The sequence below is a fragment of the Pseudonaja textilis genome, chromosome Z (genome assembly GCF_049901715.1).
Source record: "Pseudonaja textilis isolate UNSWEBS1 chromosome Z, rPseTex1.2, whole genome shotgun sequence".
Taxonomy (NCBI): Eukaryota; Metazoa; Chordata; class Lepidosauria; order Squamata; family Elapidae; genus Pseudonaja; species Pseudonaja textilis.
Window position 1 is genome coordinate 63483700 of NC_142008.1, and position 20695 is coordinate 63504394.

At 38.4% G+C, this 20695-nt stretch overlaps 1 protein-coding gene across 13 annotated transcripts in view; it reads right to left on the reverse strand.

Moving 5' to 3' along the window:
• Nucleotides 1-20695, reverse strand: part of NT5C3A (5'-nucleotidase, cytosolic IIIA) — a 135173-nt gene that overhangs the window by 24380 nt on the left and 90098 nt on the right. For all 13 annotated transcript variants that reach the window (XM_087917947.1, XM_087917944.1, XM_087917951.1 and 10 more), the window contains one exon: nt 12418-12516. In XM_087917947.1, coding sequence (XP_087774073.1) covers nt 12418-12516 — 99 coding nt within the window. The remainder of the gene's footprint in view (nt 1-12417; nt 12517-20695) is intronic.

A 20695-nucleotide genomic window follows, 5' to 3' on the forward strand; every position in this document is an offset into this window, starting at 1 on the left:
GCTATTGAGCCTGGTTTCACCCAGTCTATATGTGTACTTTTGGTTTTTCTTGCCTAAGTGTAGGACTTTACTTTTCTCTACATTGAATTTCATTTTGTTAGATATGGCCCAGTGTTCTGGTCTGTCAAAATCCATCTGGATCTTGAGCCTATCTTCTTGGTTGTTAGCTATTCCTGCCAGCTTAATATCATCTGCAGATTTGGTAAGTTACCCTTCTATTTCCTCATCTAAGTCGTTAATGAAGATATTGAAGAGTACTGAGCCTAAGACAGAACCTTGTGGCACCCCACTGCTTACTTCCCTCCATGTAGACTTAGACCCATTAGGGACTATTCGTTGAGTATGGTTTGTCAGCCAGTTGCGAATCTATCTAGTGGTGGTGCTATCTATTCCACGTTTTTCTAGCTTACTAAGAAATAGGTTGTGGTCTACTTTTCTCTACACTGAATTTCATTTTGTTAGATATGGCCCAGTGTTCTGGTCTGTCAAAATCCATCTGGATCTTGAGCCTATCTTCTTGGTTGTTAGCTATTCCTGCCACAGTATTTTGCTGGTCTACTAATTTAGTCACTGTGTTGAAGAATGAAGTAAGATTGGTTTGGCATGATCTGTTCTTAACAAACCCGTGCTTTTTCTTTTTAATAATTTTAGATTCTTTATACTTTTTATTATTCCTGATTTTAATATTAGAGGGGAAGTGAAATGTATCCAAGGGAAAGGGAAATAAGTAGCGCTGCCACCTGGAGGCTTGGATACATTGTTTTTCTTTCTTTCTTTCTTTCTTTCTTTCTTTCTTTCTTGTTGATACATTTGCTGTTACATTCAAGGACTCTGTGCTTTTCATTGAAAAGATAGTGGGAAGAGCATGTAGATTGTTTGCAGGTGCTCTTCTGTGGAACTACTGATAGCTGGAGTCTGGATTTGAAATTGAAGAAAGAAGATTGAAGAGACCTTGAAAAGAGAACTGGAAGTTTTGTTTTTTGATTTAGTAAAGAGCCTCAAACATATAGTGGCAGTGCTTTGCTCGTTGACAGAATTGCATTTTCTCTTTCCTTTTTTTCTCTATTCCCGCCCCCTTCCCCAGTTAGATTTTTATATTTGGACATACAAGAATAACACTACTCCCCCCCCCCCACGCTTTGTTTTACCTTTTTGGCAAGGGGAATATACAGATCTCTATCTTTTTAAATCTTTTCTTAATTTTTTTTATTTTTTCATCCTTTTTCCATTTTATATTTTTTTTCTTTTTTTCCTTTTTTCCTACATAATTGGAACCAATTGGATTAAGGTATTCAAGTGCTTGAAGATTTTTCCCTTCCCTCTTTTATTTTTATTATTATTATTATTATTTTTTTACTGGAGTGGCAATTGGCTGCTCTTGCTTTTTCTTTTCAATTTTTCTATTGTACTTTAAGATGAGCAGAAAAATACCAGCCTCAGCTTCTTCAATCCCGACTTCTTCTTCCTCACCATCTGGAGGACAACGATCCATACAGGTGATTGTTACAACAAGAAAAGGAGAAAGAAGTGACACTGCAGATGATTATGCAAGGAATTCAAAAGATACAAGTAAAAACAGATAATATTGAAAAGAGAACAGAGAATATTAAGCAAAGAACGGAAAAGACAGATGAAAAAATTGAAAATATTCAACAGATGATGATGCAATACGAGGACAGAATTAAGAAAATTGAAGAACAAGATGTACAAAGAGATTAGAAGATTGGAGATATGGATACCCAATTGAGTGAAGTGGAAAGAGATATGGGCAGATCTCTGCAATCATTGGGATGGGAAATTGATAGATCAGAATTCTATCTTAGATTTCAAAATATAGAAGAAGAAAAGGGTGAAAACCTTGCTGAAATGATGACAGAAATCATGGCGGAAGCATTAGAGGTAACTAAAGAGACAATGATGGATGGAATGGATGAGGTTTTTTGTGTCTATACAAGATATGCAATGAGAAATAAACTGCCAAGAGAAGTTATATCAGATTTACTAAGAAAATAATTAAATCACAAATACTGCAGGCGGCAAGAGAAAAAACACTAAAGTACAAAGATAAAGAAATGGTGCTACTGAAATAGGTACCGAGAAGAGTGAGAGAGATAAGAAGAGAATATTTATTCTTGACCAAAGAGTTACTTAAGAGAGGAACAAATTACAGTTGGTTGATACCCAAACGTCTCATGTTTACCTGGCAGGAACAAAGGCAAAGAATTGATACAGTTGAAAAAGCTGAGTTATTCTATCTGGAATATTTTAAAGGAAAGGAGGAAGATACAAGAAAAGAAGAGTCGTTAATTGAATTTCAAGAGGAATGTACAGCAGTAATTGAAAAAGAGGAAGGAGCCGTAGGTAGTGTACCCAGAGAACAATGAGAACCAAGATCTACTAGAGCAACAAATCCTTCTTACAAAGTCTAAAATGGATGAGAAAAAATTGATTACAATTAATATAAATGGGCTTAATTCAGCTATTAAAAAAAGAAAAATATTTCATAAATTAGAGAAATTAAAATTTGATATAATCTGCCGACAAGAAGTACATATTAAAAAACAACATGATTATATATTGAAACAACAAAATTTAGGGAAATTATTTACAGCATTAACACATTGTAAAAAAAGAGGAGTGGTGTTATACATTAGAGATACAATCCCTGCGGAACAAATATATACAGATGATGATGGAAGGATTTTGATGGTGGAGATAACAGAAAATAATCTAAAGACACTTTTAATAGCAATCTATGCTCCAAATGATAACCAAGAAGATTTTTACAGGAAATTACATAAGAAAATAGATGAACTGGACTATGCTAATATCTGTCTGATGGGAGATTTTAATGGAATAATAAATAACAAATTGGATTATAAAACACAAAAAACAGCAAAGAAAACTAGAAAGACATTGCCAAAATCCTTCTTTCGAATGGTAGATGAGATAAACTTAAAAGATGCATGGAGAGAGAGAAACGCGGAAAATAAACAATATACCTTTTATTCAAATAGACATGCATCATGGTCTAGAATAGATATGATATGGATGTTAACAGAATTGCTTTCTAACATACAAGACATTGAAATAGAAGCAAGCACTTGGGCAGATCACAATCCAATAACACTTGTATGGAAAGGACAAAAAAGGAGATCTAGATGGACTTTAAATAATACGATATTAAAGGAAAAAGACTTTGAACAGAAAATTGAGAGAGAATTGACTTTTTTCTTTAAAGAAAATACAAAAGAGGACACATCATTACAGAACCTCTGGGACGCGATGAAGGCTTATACAAGAGGTTTGATAATGATACAAGGAAAATAAATATAAAACAGAAAAAAATCTTTAAAATATTGGAAGATGACCACAGGAAGTTGGAAAAAGAACTACAGAAATTTCCACCAAAAAAGGACATTAAAATTAAAATGGACATAACTAAGCATAAAATGGGGCTAATGAAAAAAGAAGAAATAGCACAAAAAATTAAAAATGCTAAGCAGAACTATTTTGAAGATGCAAATAAACCAGGCAGATGGCTAGCATATAAATTGAGAAAGGAAAGAGACTCAAGAAGAATAAATCAATTGATAAACGAACAAGGACATATGCTATGGAAATGCAGAGAAGAAAAAAAATTATTCAAGATTACTATGGAAAACTGTACCATCGAGAGAATGTTCAGGAAGAAAGAATTCAACAATACTTACAGGAAGCAAATTTGCGCCAGATACCCAAAGATATTGAAACAATGTTAGAAAGTAATATAACAATGATGGAATTAACATAAGCTTTAAAAAAGCAAAACATTGGGAAAGCACCAGGTCCAGACGGTTTGCCGGTGGAATTTTTAAGACATTCCAGGAAACATTGAATCTTCACTTATTAGAAATTATGAATGAAGTTATGACAAAGAAGAGAATACCCGAAACATCGTCAGAAGCATATATATAACACTTGTACTGAAGGAGGACACAGACCCACAGCAAGTTAAAAATTACAGACCTTTATCACTGTTAAATTCAGATTATAAAATTTTTGCTTCAATTCTGGCAGAAAGAATGAAAAGATATTTAAACAATTTTATTCATCCTGATCAAAATGGATTTCTGCCGAAGAGACAGATTAAAGATAACATGAGAATAATTTTAGATACATTGGAATACTATGAGGCACATCCTGAAAAACAAACGGCTCTGATGTTTATAGATGCACAAAAAGCCTTTGACAATGTGAATTGGCGTTTTATGCTGTTACAATTAGACCAAATGGGCTTTGGTAAAAAATTTACTCAAGCCACTGAAACGATATATCATAAACAAACTGCAAAGGTTATGATAAATGGAGAGTTAACAGACTTTATAGATATAAGAAAAGGGACCAGACAAGGCTGTCCACTGTCGCCTCTGTTGTTTGTGTTAACACTGGAAGTGCTGAATAGGAACATCAGAGAAGAAAAAGAAATAAAAGGAATGAAAATTTTAAAAGAAGAGTATAAATTACAAGCTTTTGCAGATGACCTGGTATTTATATTAGAGGATCATTGGAGTCTGCACCTAAACTGATAGAAAAGATAGAAGAGTATGGGAAAGTATGGGAAAACAAAGATTTTAGCAAAGAATGTGTTAGTAAGACGAAAGAAAGAATTGGAGGAAGTTTTGGGGATCCAGGTCACAAACAAGGTTAAGTATTTAGGAATACATATAACACCAAGATGTAGCACACTTAAGGAGGACAATTATCTCAAACTTAAACAACAGATTGCAACAGATTTGATAAAATGGGAAAATTTACAATTATCACTGATTGGGAGAATATCTACAATTAAGATGAATGTATTGCCCAGAATCTTATACTTATTCTAGACAATTCCAATCTGATTAGGGAAAGAATTTTTTGAAGATTTAAGCAGAATGGTGCTAAAATACATTTGGCAGTGGAAGAAAGCAAGAATAAAACTTAAATTGTTACAAGATGCAAGAATAAGAGGAGGATTTGTTTTGCCCAGTTGGGAATTATACTACCAAGCGACAAATCTGATGTGGGTAAAGGAGTGGATAACATTAAGGAGTACTAGACTTTTGAATTTAGAAGGACATGACTTGCTGTTAGGGTGGCACGCCTTCCTTGGTATAAGGGAACTAAAACACGGGGGTATTTTAGAAGACATTCCATTCGAGAAGCATTGTTTCTAAACTGGGAGAAGATAAAAAAGCAATATTATTTAAAAATTCCACTATGGTTATCTACTATTGAAGCTTTTTCCTATCCAATAATATATAAAAAGGAACAAACAGTTAGATATGGTGAGATGTTGAATGAAAAGGGTGAACTTAAATCTATGCAAGCGTTGAAAGAACAAGGTGTAAAAATGAATTGGTTTTCATATTTGCAAATACAATCTAGATTTGATAAAGATGTTAAAACAGAAGGTATCTATGACAAGTTGACTGATTTAGATAAAATTTTGACAGGTACTGATGAAAAAGTAATCAAAAACCTTTATGGACATTTGCTAGAGTTTAAATTAGAGGAAGAACAAGTAAAAGAAACAATGATTGCGTGGGGGAAAAATTTCGGATATGGGATTGACTTAGATAAATCACAAAAATTGTGGTCTCAAAATTATAAAATGACAATGTCAGCTATGTATAAAGAAAATTTGTATAAGATGTTTTACAGGTGGCACTTACCCCCGACGAGAATTGCCAGGATGTTCAAGGATAAATCAGATAAATGTTGGAAATGTCATCAGATACCTGGTTCATATTACCACATGTGGTGGACATGCTCAGATGCAAAAAGATATTGGACTATAATCCACACATGGTTGGAAAAAGTGACAAAACAACACATAAACCTGAGATACTTTTACTGGGAATTATATCTGAAATATATTGTAAAGAATTGAAATATTTGATTGTAAATGTTTTAACAGCGGCTAGAATTGTATTTGCTAAGAACTGGAAAAATGAAAAAATACCTATGCAGGAGGAAATTATTAAGAAAATCATGGACTGTGCCGAAATGAGTAAACTGACATTTGAAATTAGAGAACAAGAGGATAAACAATTTTATATGATATGGGATTTATTTTATCAATGGTTAGATAAAAAGACATGGTAAAGAAATAGACTAGTAAGACTTACAATAAAAGTTAATAGATTGATATTAACCATTGGATGAATGTGTAAGATTAAATCAAAATGAAAATTAGCATATCTCGTATAAAATGATGGAAAAATAGTCAAATGAATGTTTAATAATTGATATTATATAAGCACAAGCTAGATCGATAAGGTGAGAATTTATATAACTTGTGAGTAATGGTAAAAAAAGCATAGCACAAAAGATTGTAACCAACTGACACACTGTATGTATATAATTGAAAGTTGGTTTTATATTTTTATGTTTTGTTCGTATGTTTGTTGTAAAAAATAAAAACTTTGTTTTAAAAAAAAATTGAGGCGAATTTTGTAGATAAATTAAGATGTAAGAGAACTTGAAATAAATCAAATATTATAAGCATATTTTAGTAGTCTGTATGTTGTTCTGAGAGCCAAGCTAGTGGTTAAGATGCCATTCTAGAAACTATTTTAAAAATATAGTCCCTTAAAATCTGACTTTTAACAATACCTGTATCTTTGCTAATTTCAAAGATAGCGTGATAAAATACAAAGCAATGACAACCTACTCTGATGCAGTCTTACTGGTGCTAAGCAATCAATATCATGGACTCTCCCTCAAAGAAAACATGCAGACACACAGAAAAGAAGCATCATCAAATGTCCTTAAAAAAGTAGCACCACCAAATACTTCTGTGATAGATAGAAAAATACCCAAAACCTCCCTAGGAAAAAAAGGCGAGTGCTGGTGATAGGAGATTTAATTCTACAGAAGCAGCTGTCTGTAAACCAGAGGTTTGTTGTTTCACTGGAGCAAAAATCAAAGATGTTGCTGAGAACCTAACCAAAATAATAAAACCCACAGATTACCATCTACTTTTCTACTACTACCTATAGGGATGAATGACACAAAAAGGGACTTAAAAGCAATATTGAGTGATTACGAGTAGCTAGGCAAGAAAGTGAAGGACTTAGGTTCACAATAATTTTTTTCAGCTGTACTGCCAATGACAGGATAACATCCAGTAAGAGAACAAAGAATTATAGAAGTGAACAACTGGCTAAAGGGTTGGTGCGGCCAAAAAAACCCTTTGGATTCCTGGACCATGGTCTATACTATCTCCATGATAGGCTTTTGCCAAAGGATGGGCTGCATCTCACAAAGACTGGGAAGAATGTTTTTGGGAAACAACTGGCTCAACTTATCAGGAGGGCTTTAAACTAAAATTGAGAAGGAAGGGTGACCAATCTTTAGGATCCCCCGGAACTAATTCCAAGCAAAAACCCCTAGAAAGCAAGTCAAATAATGACATAAGAAGGGATGGAAAGGAAGACAAACTCAAGCACCAAATAGGAGACATAGGAGGCATACCCAGAGTCAGATCTCAAGTGCCTATATACAAATGCCACAAAGTCTGGGGAACAAACAGGGTGAACCTGAACTATTAATACATGAAGGTAGATATGATATAGTTGGAATTACAGAAACTTGGTGGTACCAAACCCATGACTGGAACATACTGATAGGATAGAAATTGGTCAAAAAAACCCAGACCCCATAAAAGAGGAGGTGGAATTGCACTGTATGTAAAGGACCACTATATTGCTACAGAAATGCATGAAACCAAAGATAAAACCCACATATGGGGAAAAAAAAGAATGACATGGCCATAGGTGTATACTATAGGTCACCCAATCAAGCAGAAAAAAATATAGATGTCCTTTTTGCTAACTAACAAATACAGATAGGAAAAACACTAAAATAGTAAAGGGGTCTTCAATTACCGTGACATCCATTGAAAAACTAATTCTGCATCAAGTGAAAAATCAATAGGTTCCTAATCAACCTAGCTGACAACTTTGTTGTCCAAAAGGGAGAGGAAGGAACTAGAGGGACAGCCATACTGGACTTAATTCTTACAAACAGAGAAGTGATAGAGGGAGTTGAAACTGCAGGAACCTTGGGTGAGAGACAGGGGTGAGTTTCAAAATGTTTTCTACCATTTCGGAGAGCTCACTTTGGGCATCTCAAGCAGTGCTCAAACACTGTTTTCTGTATCAACGCTGGTGAGCTGTGTAGGCATGTCTATTGCACGCATGCACCAAATGCGCATATTGTGCATGGAGGATTCAGAGACTGCCCTCTTTATCAATTATGGTGAACTGTGCTGTTTTTTAGTTAGCTGAGGCATGGCAATCCGCTCTGCCGTGTAAATCAGCTGAGCTAATAAACAACAGAATACAGGAGAGGTAGGAGAGGTAAAAGCGGGGGTGGGAGGGCGGGACCAGTCAAAAATTTTCCCTACCAGGTTTCCAAACCAGTCAAGGGAAACAGTCAGCCCACTAAAAGGAGAAGACAGCAAGGAAGTAACAGGGAACAGAGAGAAAGCAGAGCTACTTAACTCATTCTTTGCATTAGTCTTCACGCAAAAAAACCTACCAAAACATAACTGTAAAAGAAATAAAAGTTAAAATAAGCAACAACAACAAAAAAAGGTAAGAGGACACTTGTCTAATCTTGATGAGTACAAATTACAGGGACCTGATGGATTACATCTCAAAGTTCTAAATGAGATGGCAGATGTCGTCTTAGAACCACTATACCACATCTTTCAAATATCCTGGAGCACCAAGGAACTAGCAGAGGACTGGAAAAGAGCTGATGTGGTTTCCATCTTCAAAAAAGGGGAAAAAAACCACCCAGGAAACTACAGACCAATGAGCCTAACATCAATATCCAGGAAGATACTGGAAAAGATAATTAAAAAATAAATCTGCCAATATCTAGAAATGAGTAAAATAATAACTACTGGTCAGCATGGGTTTGTTAAAACAGATAATGCCAAACCAATCTTTTTTTTATTCTTCAACATAGTGATTAAGTTAGTAGACCAGTGAAATATTGTGGACATAATATATTTCTATTTCAGCAAGACATTCAAAAAAAGTAGATCACAACCTACTTCTTGGTAAGCTAAAAAAAAAGTGGAATAGATAGCTCCACCACTAGATGGACTCGCAACCGTACTCAATGAGTAGTCCTTAATGAGTCTAAGTCTACATGGAGGGAAGTAAGCAGTGGGGTGCTAACAAGGTTATGTCTTAGGCCCAATACTCTTCAATACCTTCATTAACGACTTAGATGAGGGAATAGAAGGGGAACTTACCAAATTTGCAGATAATACTAAGCTGGCAGGAATAGCTAACACCCTAGAACAAGATCCAGATGGATCTTGACAAACTTGAACACTCAGCTTTATCTAACAAAATGAAATTCAATGTAGAGAAAAGTAAGGTCTTACACGGGCAAGAAAAACCAAAACTACACATATCAGGGATGTGGTGGATCAGTGGATAAGATGCTGAGCTTGTCAATCAGAAAGTTCAGCAGTTCGAATCTCTAGCGCCGCATAATGGAGTAAGCTCCCATTCCTTGCCCCAGAAACCTAGCAGTTTGAAAGCATGTAAAAATGCAAGTAGAAAAATAGGGACCATGTTTGGTGGGAAGGTAACAGCGTTCCGTGCACCTTTGGGTTTTAGTCATGCTGGCCACATGACCATGGAATCGTCATCAGACAGCGCTGGCTCTTCGGCTTAGGAACGGAGATGAGCACCGCCCTAGAGTCAGGAACTAGCATGTATGTGCGAGGGAAACCTTTACCTTTACTGTACACATACAGACTGGGTAAAACCAGGCGTAATAGCAGTAACTGTGAGAGGGATCTTGGAGTTTTAGTAGACAACCAGCTAAATATGAGCCAGCAGTGTGCAGCAGCAGCCAAAAAAGCTAATGCAATCCTAAATTGTATTAACAGAGGGATACAATCAAGATCAAGGGAAATACTAATACCACTCTATAAAGCCTTAGACCACACCTAGAGTACTGCATCACATTATAAAAAAAGATGTTGAGACTCTAGAAAAAGTACAGAGAAGAGCAACCAGGATGATTAGGGGACTGGAGACTAAAACGTATGAAGAATGGTTACAGGAACTGGAAATGGCTAGTCTAGTGAAAAGAAGGACCAGGGGAAACATGATAGCAGTGTTCCAATATTTGAGGGGCTGTGACAGAGAGAAAGGTGTCAAAAGTTATTTTCCAAGGAACCTGAAGGCCAGACAAAGAATAACAAATGTAAACTGAACAAGGAGAAATTCAACCTAGAAATAAGGATAAATTTTCTGACAGTGAGAACAATCAACCAATGGAACAGCTTGCCTTCGGAAGTTGTGGGAGCTTCATCACTGGAGACTTTCAAGGGGAAATTGGACTGCCATTTGTCAGGGATGGCGTAGGGTCTCCTGCTTGGGCGGGGGTTGAATTAGATGACCTACAAGGTTCCTTCTAACTCTGTTAATCTATCTACCTAAACTGTAGAAGAGCACTCAGTGCTGAGGTCAAGGGGGAACAAATGACAAAATGTCACAGTGACATTATGGTCCTTAACATTGGCATGAAATTTTGAAATGCATGTTTGAAAGGGTGGAGATTCATGGCTAGCTGAAGATGATTCTGCCATTCTGTGATCAACATCCTATGTTAGGACTTTTTATTGCAAATCTGAAATGTCTGTAAGAAATCATAACCTTTTAAAGTTACTTTTAATACTGTAGTATTCCTGTTTCTAGACAGGATCCAACTCTGTCAGTCATTCATAAAGTCAGTGGTGGGATTCAGCCAGTTCGCACCACTTCAGGAGAAATGGACTTTCTGAGCAGTTTGGCAAACTGGTTGTTGGAAGATCTCATTAGGGCAGAAAACCAATTGTTAAATTATTTGAATCCCACCACTGCATAAAGTTATTAAGTTGGATGCCTTCAGTGATTGTGTGTGTGTGTGTGTGTGTGTGTGTGTGTGTGTGTTATCATCTTAGTCTCTTGAATTGTGAATGAATTAGGGTTGCTCCTTATGTTTGGGATATTATTGATTATATTGTTCCACTGTCATGTTTATATTATTCTATTTAATATTTAATCATTTTAATATCAATGTTTTGAAGATTTAAGATCAGATGATAGATACAATATCTGTGTGAGCCTTTCTTATTGATTTCTTGCAATTACATGGACAAGTCCCTGCAGTTATATTAGCAAGGATTTTGGAAGTGGTTTCAATACTGCCTTCTTCCAAGGGCTGAGAGGGAATGACTGGCACAAGGTCACTCAGTTGGCTTTATGCCAAAGTGGGACTAAAACTTATAGTCTTTTAAATGTCTATGGAGATTCTGTCACCCAGGTCATGGTTACTAAAATTTATATGCTTATTATACAATCACCATCTCAGCTGAACTAGGAAGGTCTTTGAGTATATTAGTTCTTTAAGAGTTATTTTAAAAAGCAGCAGCATTATATTAAGCCATATCACATTTGACTGGATTTATTTAGTGTGTAGTGAAATAGCCAGTACCAGTATGATGTGTAAATCTTGGTGTAAAAATGAATTTAGGAATCCTTGATTAAAGGACTAAAGAACCATTTTCCAGAAGACAAGTTTGTGAAGTTGCTACCTATAATCCCTATTAGGCTCCTACTTTATCTTATTTTTTGGAAGTAGGCACACTTTCCACTTAAGCATTTGATGTAGCCACTTACTATTTTATTTTCCAGAAATGTTTTTTCACCTTATGTGGATCCCAGAGTCATCCTTGGAAACAGAAATAAGGACTGATATTTTGCTTTCCAAATTAATTTAAAGAGTAGAATAAATTAGACAGAAAGTCTTGCATACAGAGGCATACCCTTTGGATTATTAAAGTAAAGGAATTTCTAAGTACAGTGTCCTGTATAACAATGATGCTTACAAATAAACCAAAGAAGACTTTTAAAAATATGGTTAAAAGATAAAAATGTAAACATTTAATTTAATTTATGGAGGTACATAAGTTAGAAAGTTAATATCCAGCTTTTTAACTTAGAAGAATTCAAGCTGCAGCCTATGTTTTTCATTTCAGTTTCATTCACCATTCATGACCTACTTGTCCATTTGGAGATTTATCAAGCTACTAAAATGTGTACTGCAATTCTGTAATTATATCAAAGATATAAACTGATTCATGTGATATAAATTCAGATATAAATGGAACCATCTCTCTGAAAAGTCAATAGAGAGTTGTCATTAGATAAAATGCACCGACTGAAGCTTTTGGTTCATGCATGATAGTTTACTTAGTAAATATAATCCTGCTTCATACTGGGTTCCAAAGTGAAACTAGAAGCAGCTGATTTTGTCTATGATGATACCAATAAGCATTTCATATTCTTAATTTTTATAACAATGTTTGCTCTTTACTTGAAGTTTGGTAGCTCCTCCTTTGATGAGACCACAGATGATTTCTTCTACCCTTTCTGGGTCTTTGATATGGACAGTTTTCTTCTGAAATTCTGGCATCTGAAAAAAAGTAAAAATCTGAATATTAATTTTACATATAAATATTTATTAAGCTAAGTAAGTGACTCTATTATGGAAAAACGTTACCATAGTAAAGAATGTAAAAACTAATATACTTTTAAATAGGAAAAGCAGAGGACGTATTAATTCAACACAGGCATAAGATTATCATTTGAGGAAGGATGACATGATTCTTGTTTATCTAACAATTAATTAATCGGCTTATTAAATTTGTAGTTCTAGACACACACACAGACACACACACATATACACATATACATGTACACACATACATACAAACTAACAGAAGAATAAGTGCACGCATTGAAGAACATAAGAACTCAATCAAAAAAGAAGAAACGACCTCTTCCCTGGTCCAACACCTCAAAGCCACAGGACATGAAATTGATTTTAAAAATATCAGAACTATCGCCAAAACCGAACACTTCAACAGCAGAATAATCAGAGAAGCCATAGAGATAGAAAAACGCCCACACAGCATGAACAAACGAGATGACACCTCCCGCCTTCCAGCCATTTGGAAACCCGCCCTCATGAACAGACGAGTACCTAACATGAAGAAGGACACCGGACCCACACCCATGAGAGCCACACAAGATGCCACCACATTTCCATATAGAAAACAGACTCCCACCCATTCAGAAAATGAGACACGACCATGGACCAGAAGCTGCACTGCAGCTGCATCACTACCCACTTCAAACCCCTCTGAGCCATACATGAAGCAAACCGACACCCACTATGAAGATGCAGCAGGACCACGTACTAGAAGCCAAACAGCAAGATCACAACTCACCAGCTCAAATCCCCCAGCAACTAAGACTAACCTGAGCACAACCAAGCACCCACCTGAACAGAACACGCTCCAACCAATCAGAACACGGCTAACCCCCAACCAATCAGAACACAGCCAAACCCCTACCAATGAGAACACACCCCCACCCAATCAGAACACAGCCAAGCCCCACCCAATCAAGTCCCACCCCACTGGCAGTTAAAAGGAGGAAGCAGCTGCAATCTCACATTACTCTGAGAAGCACAGAGCCGGAGACAGAAGCCTGAAGATGATGAATGAGACTTCATCGAAACGTTGCCTAGATACTTCGAATCTTACGCAGGAGAAAACCCGAACAACCAAAGATCCACATACATACAAATATATATACTATAAATGCTTATTTAATTGTAACAAAATCGTAAATGCTTAATCATACCTGTGGGTCAAAGCTAAGAGAAAGGAGGGGCCTCTCTCATCTTTTTTTTTGGGGGGGGGGGAAGAAGGAGGATATAAGAAGCCACATGGTGCCTGGGGGCTGGGAAGATCTGGACGGGGAGGAACCGGCTTCCCCTCAAATGGAACAAAAGCAGAGCCATCTCATATCTCCCCCAAGTCAGAGGAAACCTCTCCCTCCTTTGCCAGGTGTGGCTGCCTGGCGTTGGGGGAGGGAAGCGGGGCAGGGCTGGAAGCTCCTACGAAGACTGGCTTCTAATAACCAAGCAACAACCCTCCCCCCATTGGCTTCCACATAAGAAAAGGACTCCCCAAGGCTAAGCTCCAGTTTTCTCCCACAACTTCCAAGCAGAAAAGGTCCCTCCCATGTGGAGGCCGAAGGGGGTGGGTGTTGACCCCAGAAAAGCTCGAGCTCTCACCTGCACAAACAGGCTGGTTATTAGGAGCCCATCTTCCTTGGCACTCTTTTGGTCTGTGCATTTGGTCTCCCCCATGACAAAAGAAAGCCAACTGGGCTTCTCCTTTCCTTCCCCCTGCTCCCTTCCACCCACTCAATCTTACTTCGGGACAGAGCAGAACGTGCTGGAAATGTGTATTGGCTTTTCCAACATGCCTTTCTCTGGCACTCATCTACAATTCTTCAAGTTCCTCCAGGCCTGGCTTGCTGAGGGGGGAGAGCAGCCCTGACATCCCTGCTGCCCGCCCCAAAAGAAAACAAGCTGAAACAGAGATCTCACTGGGGAGAAAAAGCAGAGATTGGAAGGCACAGGCAACAGAAAGCAGCACTTTTCAAAGGCGGCAGCTTCCGTCTTCTCTTGCCTGTGCTTTCCTCGATCTCCACTCTTTCGCCCCAGTGAGAACTATGTTTCTGCTCACTTTTCCTATGCTTTCCCCAGGCAGCAACGGCTGGGGCTGGGCGGGGGGGAGGCGGCAGCAGACCCAGAGGGACAAGGAAACTGACACTGATGCTCCATTCTGGACTTCTGAACTGGATGGTGAGCGCAGACTTGCCCACTCCGCCCCCTCCCATCACCACCAGCCAGTACTTTTCCTGGGCTGTCCCTACAGCCTGCAGCCATTGAGGTAGACCCCAGGCCAGGAGAGGCGAGCTGGAAGGTGTGGAAGTGCTGCACAAATGCAAGTAGCATGGTGCTCCTGCACCTTCCGGTCATCTCCATCACTGCTTTAGCCTGCCTGTGCCGCCAGCCCCCTCTTTCTGCAACAGCACATTACCTCATCCTGGCTGGTGAGGGCTGTGTTGCTTTTTGCAGATTTGCGCTCGGCTGAAAGGTGGGAGCCAGCAGGTGGGTGCAGTGTGGATTAATTGCTTTGGGGGGACATTTCTCTGCAGCCCACCAAAATTTTCTCATGGATCACCAATGGGCTGCAGCCCACTGGTTGACAACCACTGCTTTAGAAGATTTAAGAACTTTACCAAAATTATATAAAAGTGATAGAAATTTATCCAGCTAATGGATAAATTATAAAAGGTCTATATGAAATATATATGATGGTTTATATTTGCATCCATTACAATTTAACATTCCAAAAATATTCATAAAAATATAATATCAGTGTTGTTCCTGAATATTCATGCAGGCTTACTCTGGCATTTTCTTTTTATTACTGTTTCTCAAAAATAATGGATAAGAGAGCACACATTTGTTATTTAGGGCCACAATTATGGAGTAATCTAAGTAGCATTTAGGTAAAACAGTATAGTGTAAAAACAAATTAGAAGGAGATGGGAGAAAAGAACCATATGAGCATTGGCAGAATTCAATGAAAGCTTTAGCAGAGAAAATGCATAACTTTTCAGTGATATCTTTCTAAAAATAACATAGCATATACTTTGAAGAAAGATAATCAGGGCTTACGATATTATTTTTTAAAATTTTCAAAATAGATAAAGGTAGTGGTGGGCCATGTGACTGGGTAGGTGATGTCACTCATCACACCCAGCCCTGCCTCCCGGCCACTTGCCTCAAAGGAACAAGTAGGATTCAGCTAGTTGGGCCTAATTGTTCGGACCCAAACCTGGTTCCAAGAAAGCAAACACAAGACAAAGGCAGCAGTATAATCTAAGTTTCAGCTAAGAATCCTGTTTCTTCACAGATAAAAGGCCGCTTCCAACTAAACTTGGCGTTGCCAAGTTTTTTTCAAGTCTGACAAAAAACAACAGATAAGAAATAGTTTACAAGAGTCTTCAAATACCAGCTGTAATGTCCACGAGGCTGAGTTGAAAACTTTTTTGCCTTCTGCAAAGGTTAATTTCACAGCTGGCTTTTATCTTTTTGAAGGAGGGGCCATTACCTTGCAGCCTTACTCCTGAGTCGCCCATGCTGTTGTAACTGCTCTTTCCTCTGAGCAATCCTTCGTGCACGTGCACTTAGCACAGGCTCCCTCAGGAACCTCCTCATCACTGCTGCTAGCCCCCACAATCTCTGAAGGCAGCAATCCACTTCCTAATGGTCCTGGCCCCTCATCCGAGTCCTCGCTCTCCTCAGCTGTCTGTACCTGCTGCCGGCTAACCACAACACTAATCCCATCACTGGCTAGTCCAGCCCTGCCCATTTTCAGGCCATTTTGGGGGAGTTTGGGGGGCATGTTTTGGGTGATTTCCAAGCTGTGTTTCCGGCCAAAATCAGCCTGAAAACAGCCCCAAAACTGGCCTGAGAACAGCTCAAAAACAAGCCTTTTTTCAGGCCTGAAAAATGGCTTGAAAACAGCTTTGCCGGTTCTCTGAACCATGCAGAATCGGAACAAGGGGTTCAGGCAGACGAGTCCGAACCTGCAGCAGCCCACTCTGGATAAAGATCCAAATGCTTAAGTATTTTCAAAATTATCTGTCCTTAAATATTTTCCCTCTGGCATAAATACAGGAAAAAGAACTTATTTTAACTTATTCTTATAAAAGTAATCTATAAAACATTTTCTCCCTATATTAGTTTAATAGATTTACAGTTTTATCCAGTAGACTACATTTTCATAAAATGTCCCTGGAGGAAAGTACACTAAGCTGAAACCATACCAAAATCTTGTTTTCTGGTTTAGATTTCTTGTCTGAGTTTACATAACGGAAGAGCATGGGAAGAAAATTAATACGCATCCTTTAAATCAAAATTATACTATCTTTTTCTTTCTTTGTTTCTCACTTTAGGCATTCTTATCTCAGGTGTACAGGTATAATACAGCAGGATTTAGTGGTATAAATCAAGGATCCCAGGCTGAAATGTACTATGATTGTAAACACTGTCAAATATTTTGCTCACATTATTCCCCCAAATTCCTAGAGTCTTAATTCCTAAAGTTTGCTAACGAAAACAGAAAGAAAGAGTTAAGCGATGCCATATCCTTCCTCTCACAGTGCCTGGAGGCTGTTAGGGTCTGGATGGCAAACAACGGGTTGAAACTAAACCCTGGCAAGACTGAGCGACTCTGGATTTGGGGTTCATTGGCTGAGGGAGAATTGCCACCTTTGGTCTTGGATGGGGTGGCACTATGCTGAACAGATCCTGTGTGTAATCTGGGTATTCTCCTGGACTCACGACTTCTGCTTGAAGAGAAGTGGTGGTTGTGGCCATGATGACCTTTGTGCAACTGCGGGTTGTACACCAATTATGCCCTTTCCTGGACCAACAATCCTTACTCACAGTCACTCATGCCCTTGTCACTTTCTTGTCTTAACTACTGCAACATGCTCTACATGCGGCTGCTCTTGAAGAGCATCCAGAAGCTTCAGTTGGTGCAAAATGCAGTGGCCCGCATGTTTTGTGCAGACTCTGGTGTGCACATGTATCACCTCTCTTGCGGGAGTTGCATTGGCTGCCAATTTGCTTCTGGGTGCAATTCAAGGTGCTGTTTGTCACCTTTAAAACCCTCCATGGTTTGGGACGAGGTTATCTGAGGGATTGTCTCTTGCTGGTCACGTCTACCTGGCTCATCAGACCGGGGAGGCAGGAAATGCCGAGGGAGATACACCTGGTGGGATCCAGAAGAAGGACCTTCTCATGGTGTCTCCCTCTCTCTGGAACATCATTCCCTCAAGTGATTAAAACATTCAATACTCTTCCAGAAGGGGCTGAAGACCTGGTTCTGCCAGCAAGCCTGTGGAACCCAGAGTAGGATGGAGTCCATTAAATGGCTCGTGTGATCTACTGTTGCCAGGCCAGGGGATGATTTTTTCATATTATACTATATTAATTTATTTGATTCCTTTTATTAGTTTTATTGTTGTAAATGTGGTTTAATATTGTGTAAGCCGCCTCGAGTTGCCATGGGCAAATAGGGGGAAATATAAATTCAATCAATCAATCAATAAACAAACTTATTCTATCATTACAACTTTCTGAATTACTTTATTAATTGCTACAAGGGTGGTAGAATTAGATAGAAATGAAAAGGTAAAATTTTAAAATAATAGGTCTCCTAAAACACTTAGAAAATAATACCATGTATTTATATAAGAAAACTATGTTTTTTAGGTAGTAAAAATCACATATTTACATGAAAAAGTAGAATAGTGCATTATTTTTTTTGTTGAAATTTTTAATTTGCTTGAGAAACTCAGATGGGATTACTGACAAATTGTTGCAAGCATATATTTAATAAAAAAAAAAAATCACCCTGCAGCAATAGAATAATTACAAACTATTTAAACATATAAAAAGAATAAATAAAAGCTGAAAAATGGTCTTAGCCATTTTATAAGGAACCTGAAATTAATATTGGCTTAAATATACTATGAAAAATCAAGAGTATTTGACTAAACATTTATACATAAAAATAGCAATCAAAAGGTGCCATATGCAGAGTCTAATTAGAGGGAATCTCAAAATTGTACATCTATAATATTCTTTGATAGATTTTAGCTGCAAGTATACAATTAAGTATGATTAACAGCAGTGGTAGGGTTCAATTTTTTTTACTACAAGTTATGTGGGGGTGGCTTACTTGGTGGGCGTGGCTTGGTGGTCATGTGACTAGGTGGGTGTGCTGGGTGGTCATGTGTCTGGGTGGGCATGGCCAATTTGACATCACTGACGTCAAGGGGTGCTTTGCCTGGCCTCTCCTCGCCTCAGAGATACAATTTCCCTCTCTATTTATTTACTACTGAACATCCAAAGATCAGATTTACTTCCCTAGCCTGCATACGACTGTTAGACCCAGGAGATGTCATGGATTGAGTAAAATGTAGTGAAACTTACTTAACAACACTCTTGTTTAGCAACCAAAATTTTGGGCTCAATTGTGCTCATAAGTGAAGGACTATCTGCCTTCCCCTGCATGGCAGCCTTGTCCTAGTAAACTCCTCTGCCAATTTTCCTCTGTTAAAGGCACCAAAATAATCCAGATTCCAGATGATATAAGGTCTCCTGCTGGAGCAGAGGGTTGGACTAGATCAGGGGTTGCCAACCTTTTGGACCTCAGGGACCACCAAATTCATAATTTTAAATCCCAGGGACCACTAACCGGTTCTGTCGGCATGGCCTAATTTGTGGGTGTGGCTTGGTGGTCATGTGACTGGCTGGCCATGGCTTGTATGTGAACATTATAAATATTTATATACATATTGAATTTTTTATTAAAAAAAAACAACTTTTACCCCAAATCAGGCAAAGCAGGCAGGCAGATTGAGTTGCTCACAGAATCACAGGTTCATTCAGAGATGTATCTATCTCCAATCAGCTAGCTCAGTCTGTCACATAAAATTTGTTTGCAAACAAACTCAAAAAATTAACTCACAACACACCATGTACGTAAATATTGATTTTTTTTTTAATTAAAAAAGAGCAACTTTTAGCCAAAATCAGGCAAAGCAGGCAGGCAGATTGAGTTGTTCACAGAATCATTTAGTGATCTATCTATCTGCCATTGGCTAGCTCAGTCTGTCACATAAAATTTGCTTGCCATGAGTCTGCACTGAATAATAGAACCTTCAGTCCTAAGGGAGGTTCGGCTGTGCTTAAAAGCAGAGCCAAAGAACTAAAGATTAGCTAGAAAACAAGAAATGTAACGATTTCCTGCTTTCTAGCTAATCTAAATCTCCTGGCACAGCAGAAGAGCTGATGGTCGGAAAAAGGAAAAAAAGCAATTTAGCAGGCAAGTTTGCCAGGTAAGGAGTGAGTGGGCGGGGAGGGTTCCCATGGGCCATGTGGGTGGCGCAGCCTTATGTTTCTGTGCAGCCTGGATTAATTGCTTTGGGGAGGTGCTCTGGGAGTGAGATTTCTCTAAGGCCCACCAAATTTTTCTTGTGGCCCACCAGTGTGCCACAGCCCACCAGTTGGCAACCGCTGGACTAGATGGCCTCCAAGGTCCCTTCTAACTCTGTTATTCTATGATTCTGTAAGGATCTCATGCTGGAGCAGAGGGTTGGACTAGAACAGGGGTCTTCAAACTTGACAGCTTTAAGACTTGGACTTCAATTCCTAGAATTCTTCCTCCAGTCATGTTAGCTCAGAAATTCTGGGAGCTGAAGTCCACAAGTTTTAAACTTGCCAAGTTTGAAGACCCTTGGACTAGAAGATGATCTCCGAGATCCTTTCCCGCCCTAGATTCCTGTGCTATTTCAAAGAGTCTTCTGAAACCAGGGTTTGTGTCCTTCCTTTCCTTTTTTTTCTCTCTCCCTCCCTCCCTCTTTCCATGTATCTATCCATCCATTCATCCATATATCTCATTTACTTTCTCCTCCTTCCTTCCCTCCTCCTCTTTCCTTCCTTCCTTCCTTCCTTCCTTCCTTCCTTCCTTCCTTCCTTCCTTCCATCCATCCCATCTTTCTTTATCTATCCCTTTCTCTCTCTTTCTCCCTTTTTCTTCCCTTCCCTTCCCTTTTCTTTTCTTTCTTCCTTCTCTCTCTCTTTCTTTCTCTTTCCCCCTCTCTCTTTCCCCCCTCTCCCTCTCTCTTTCTCTTTCTCTCTCTTCCCTCCT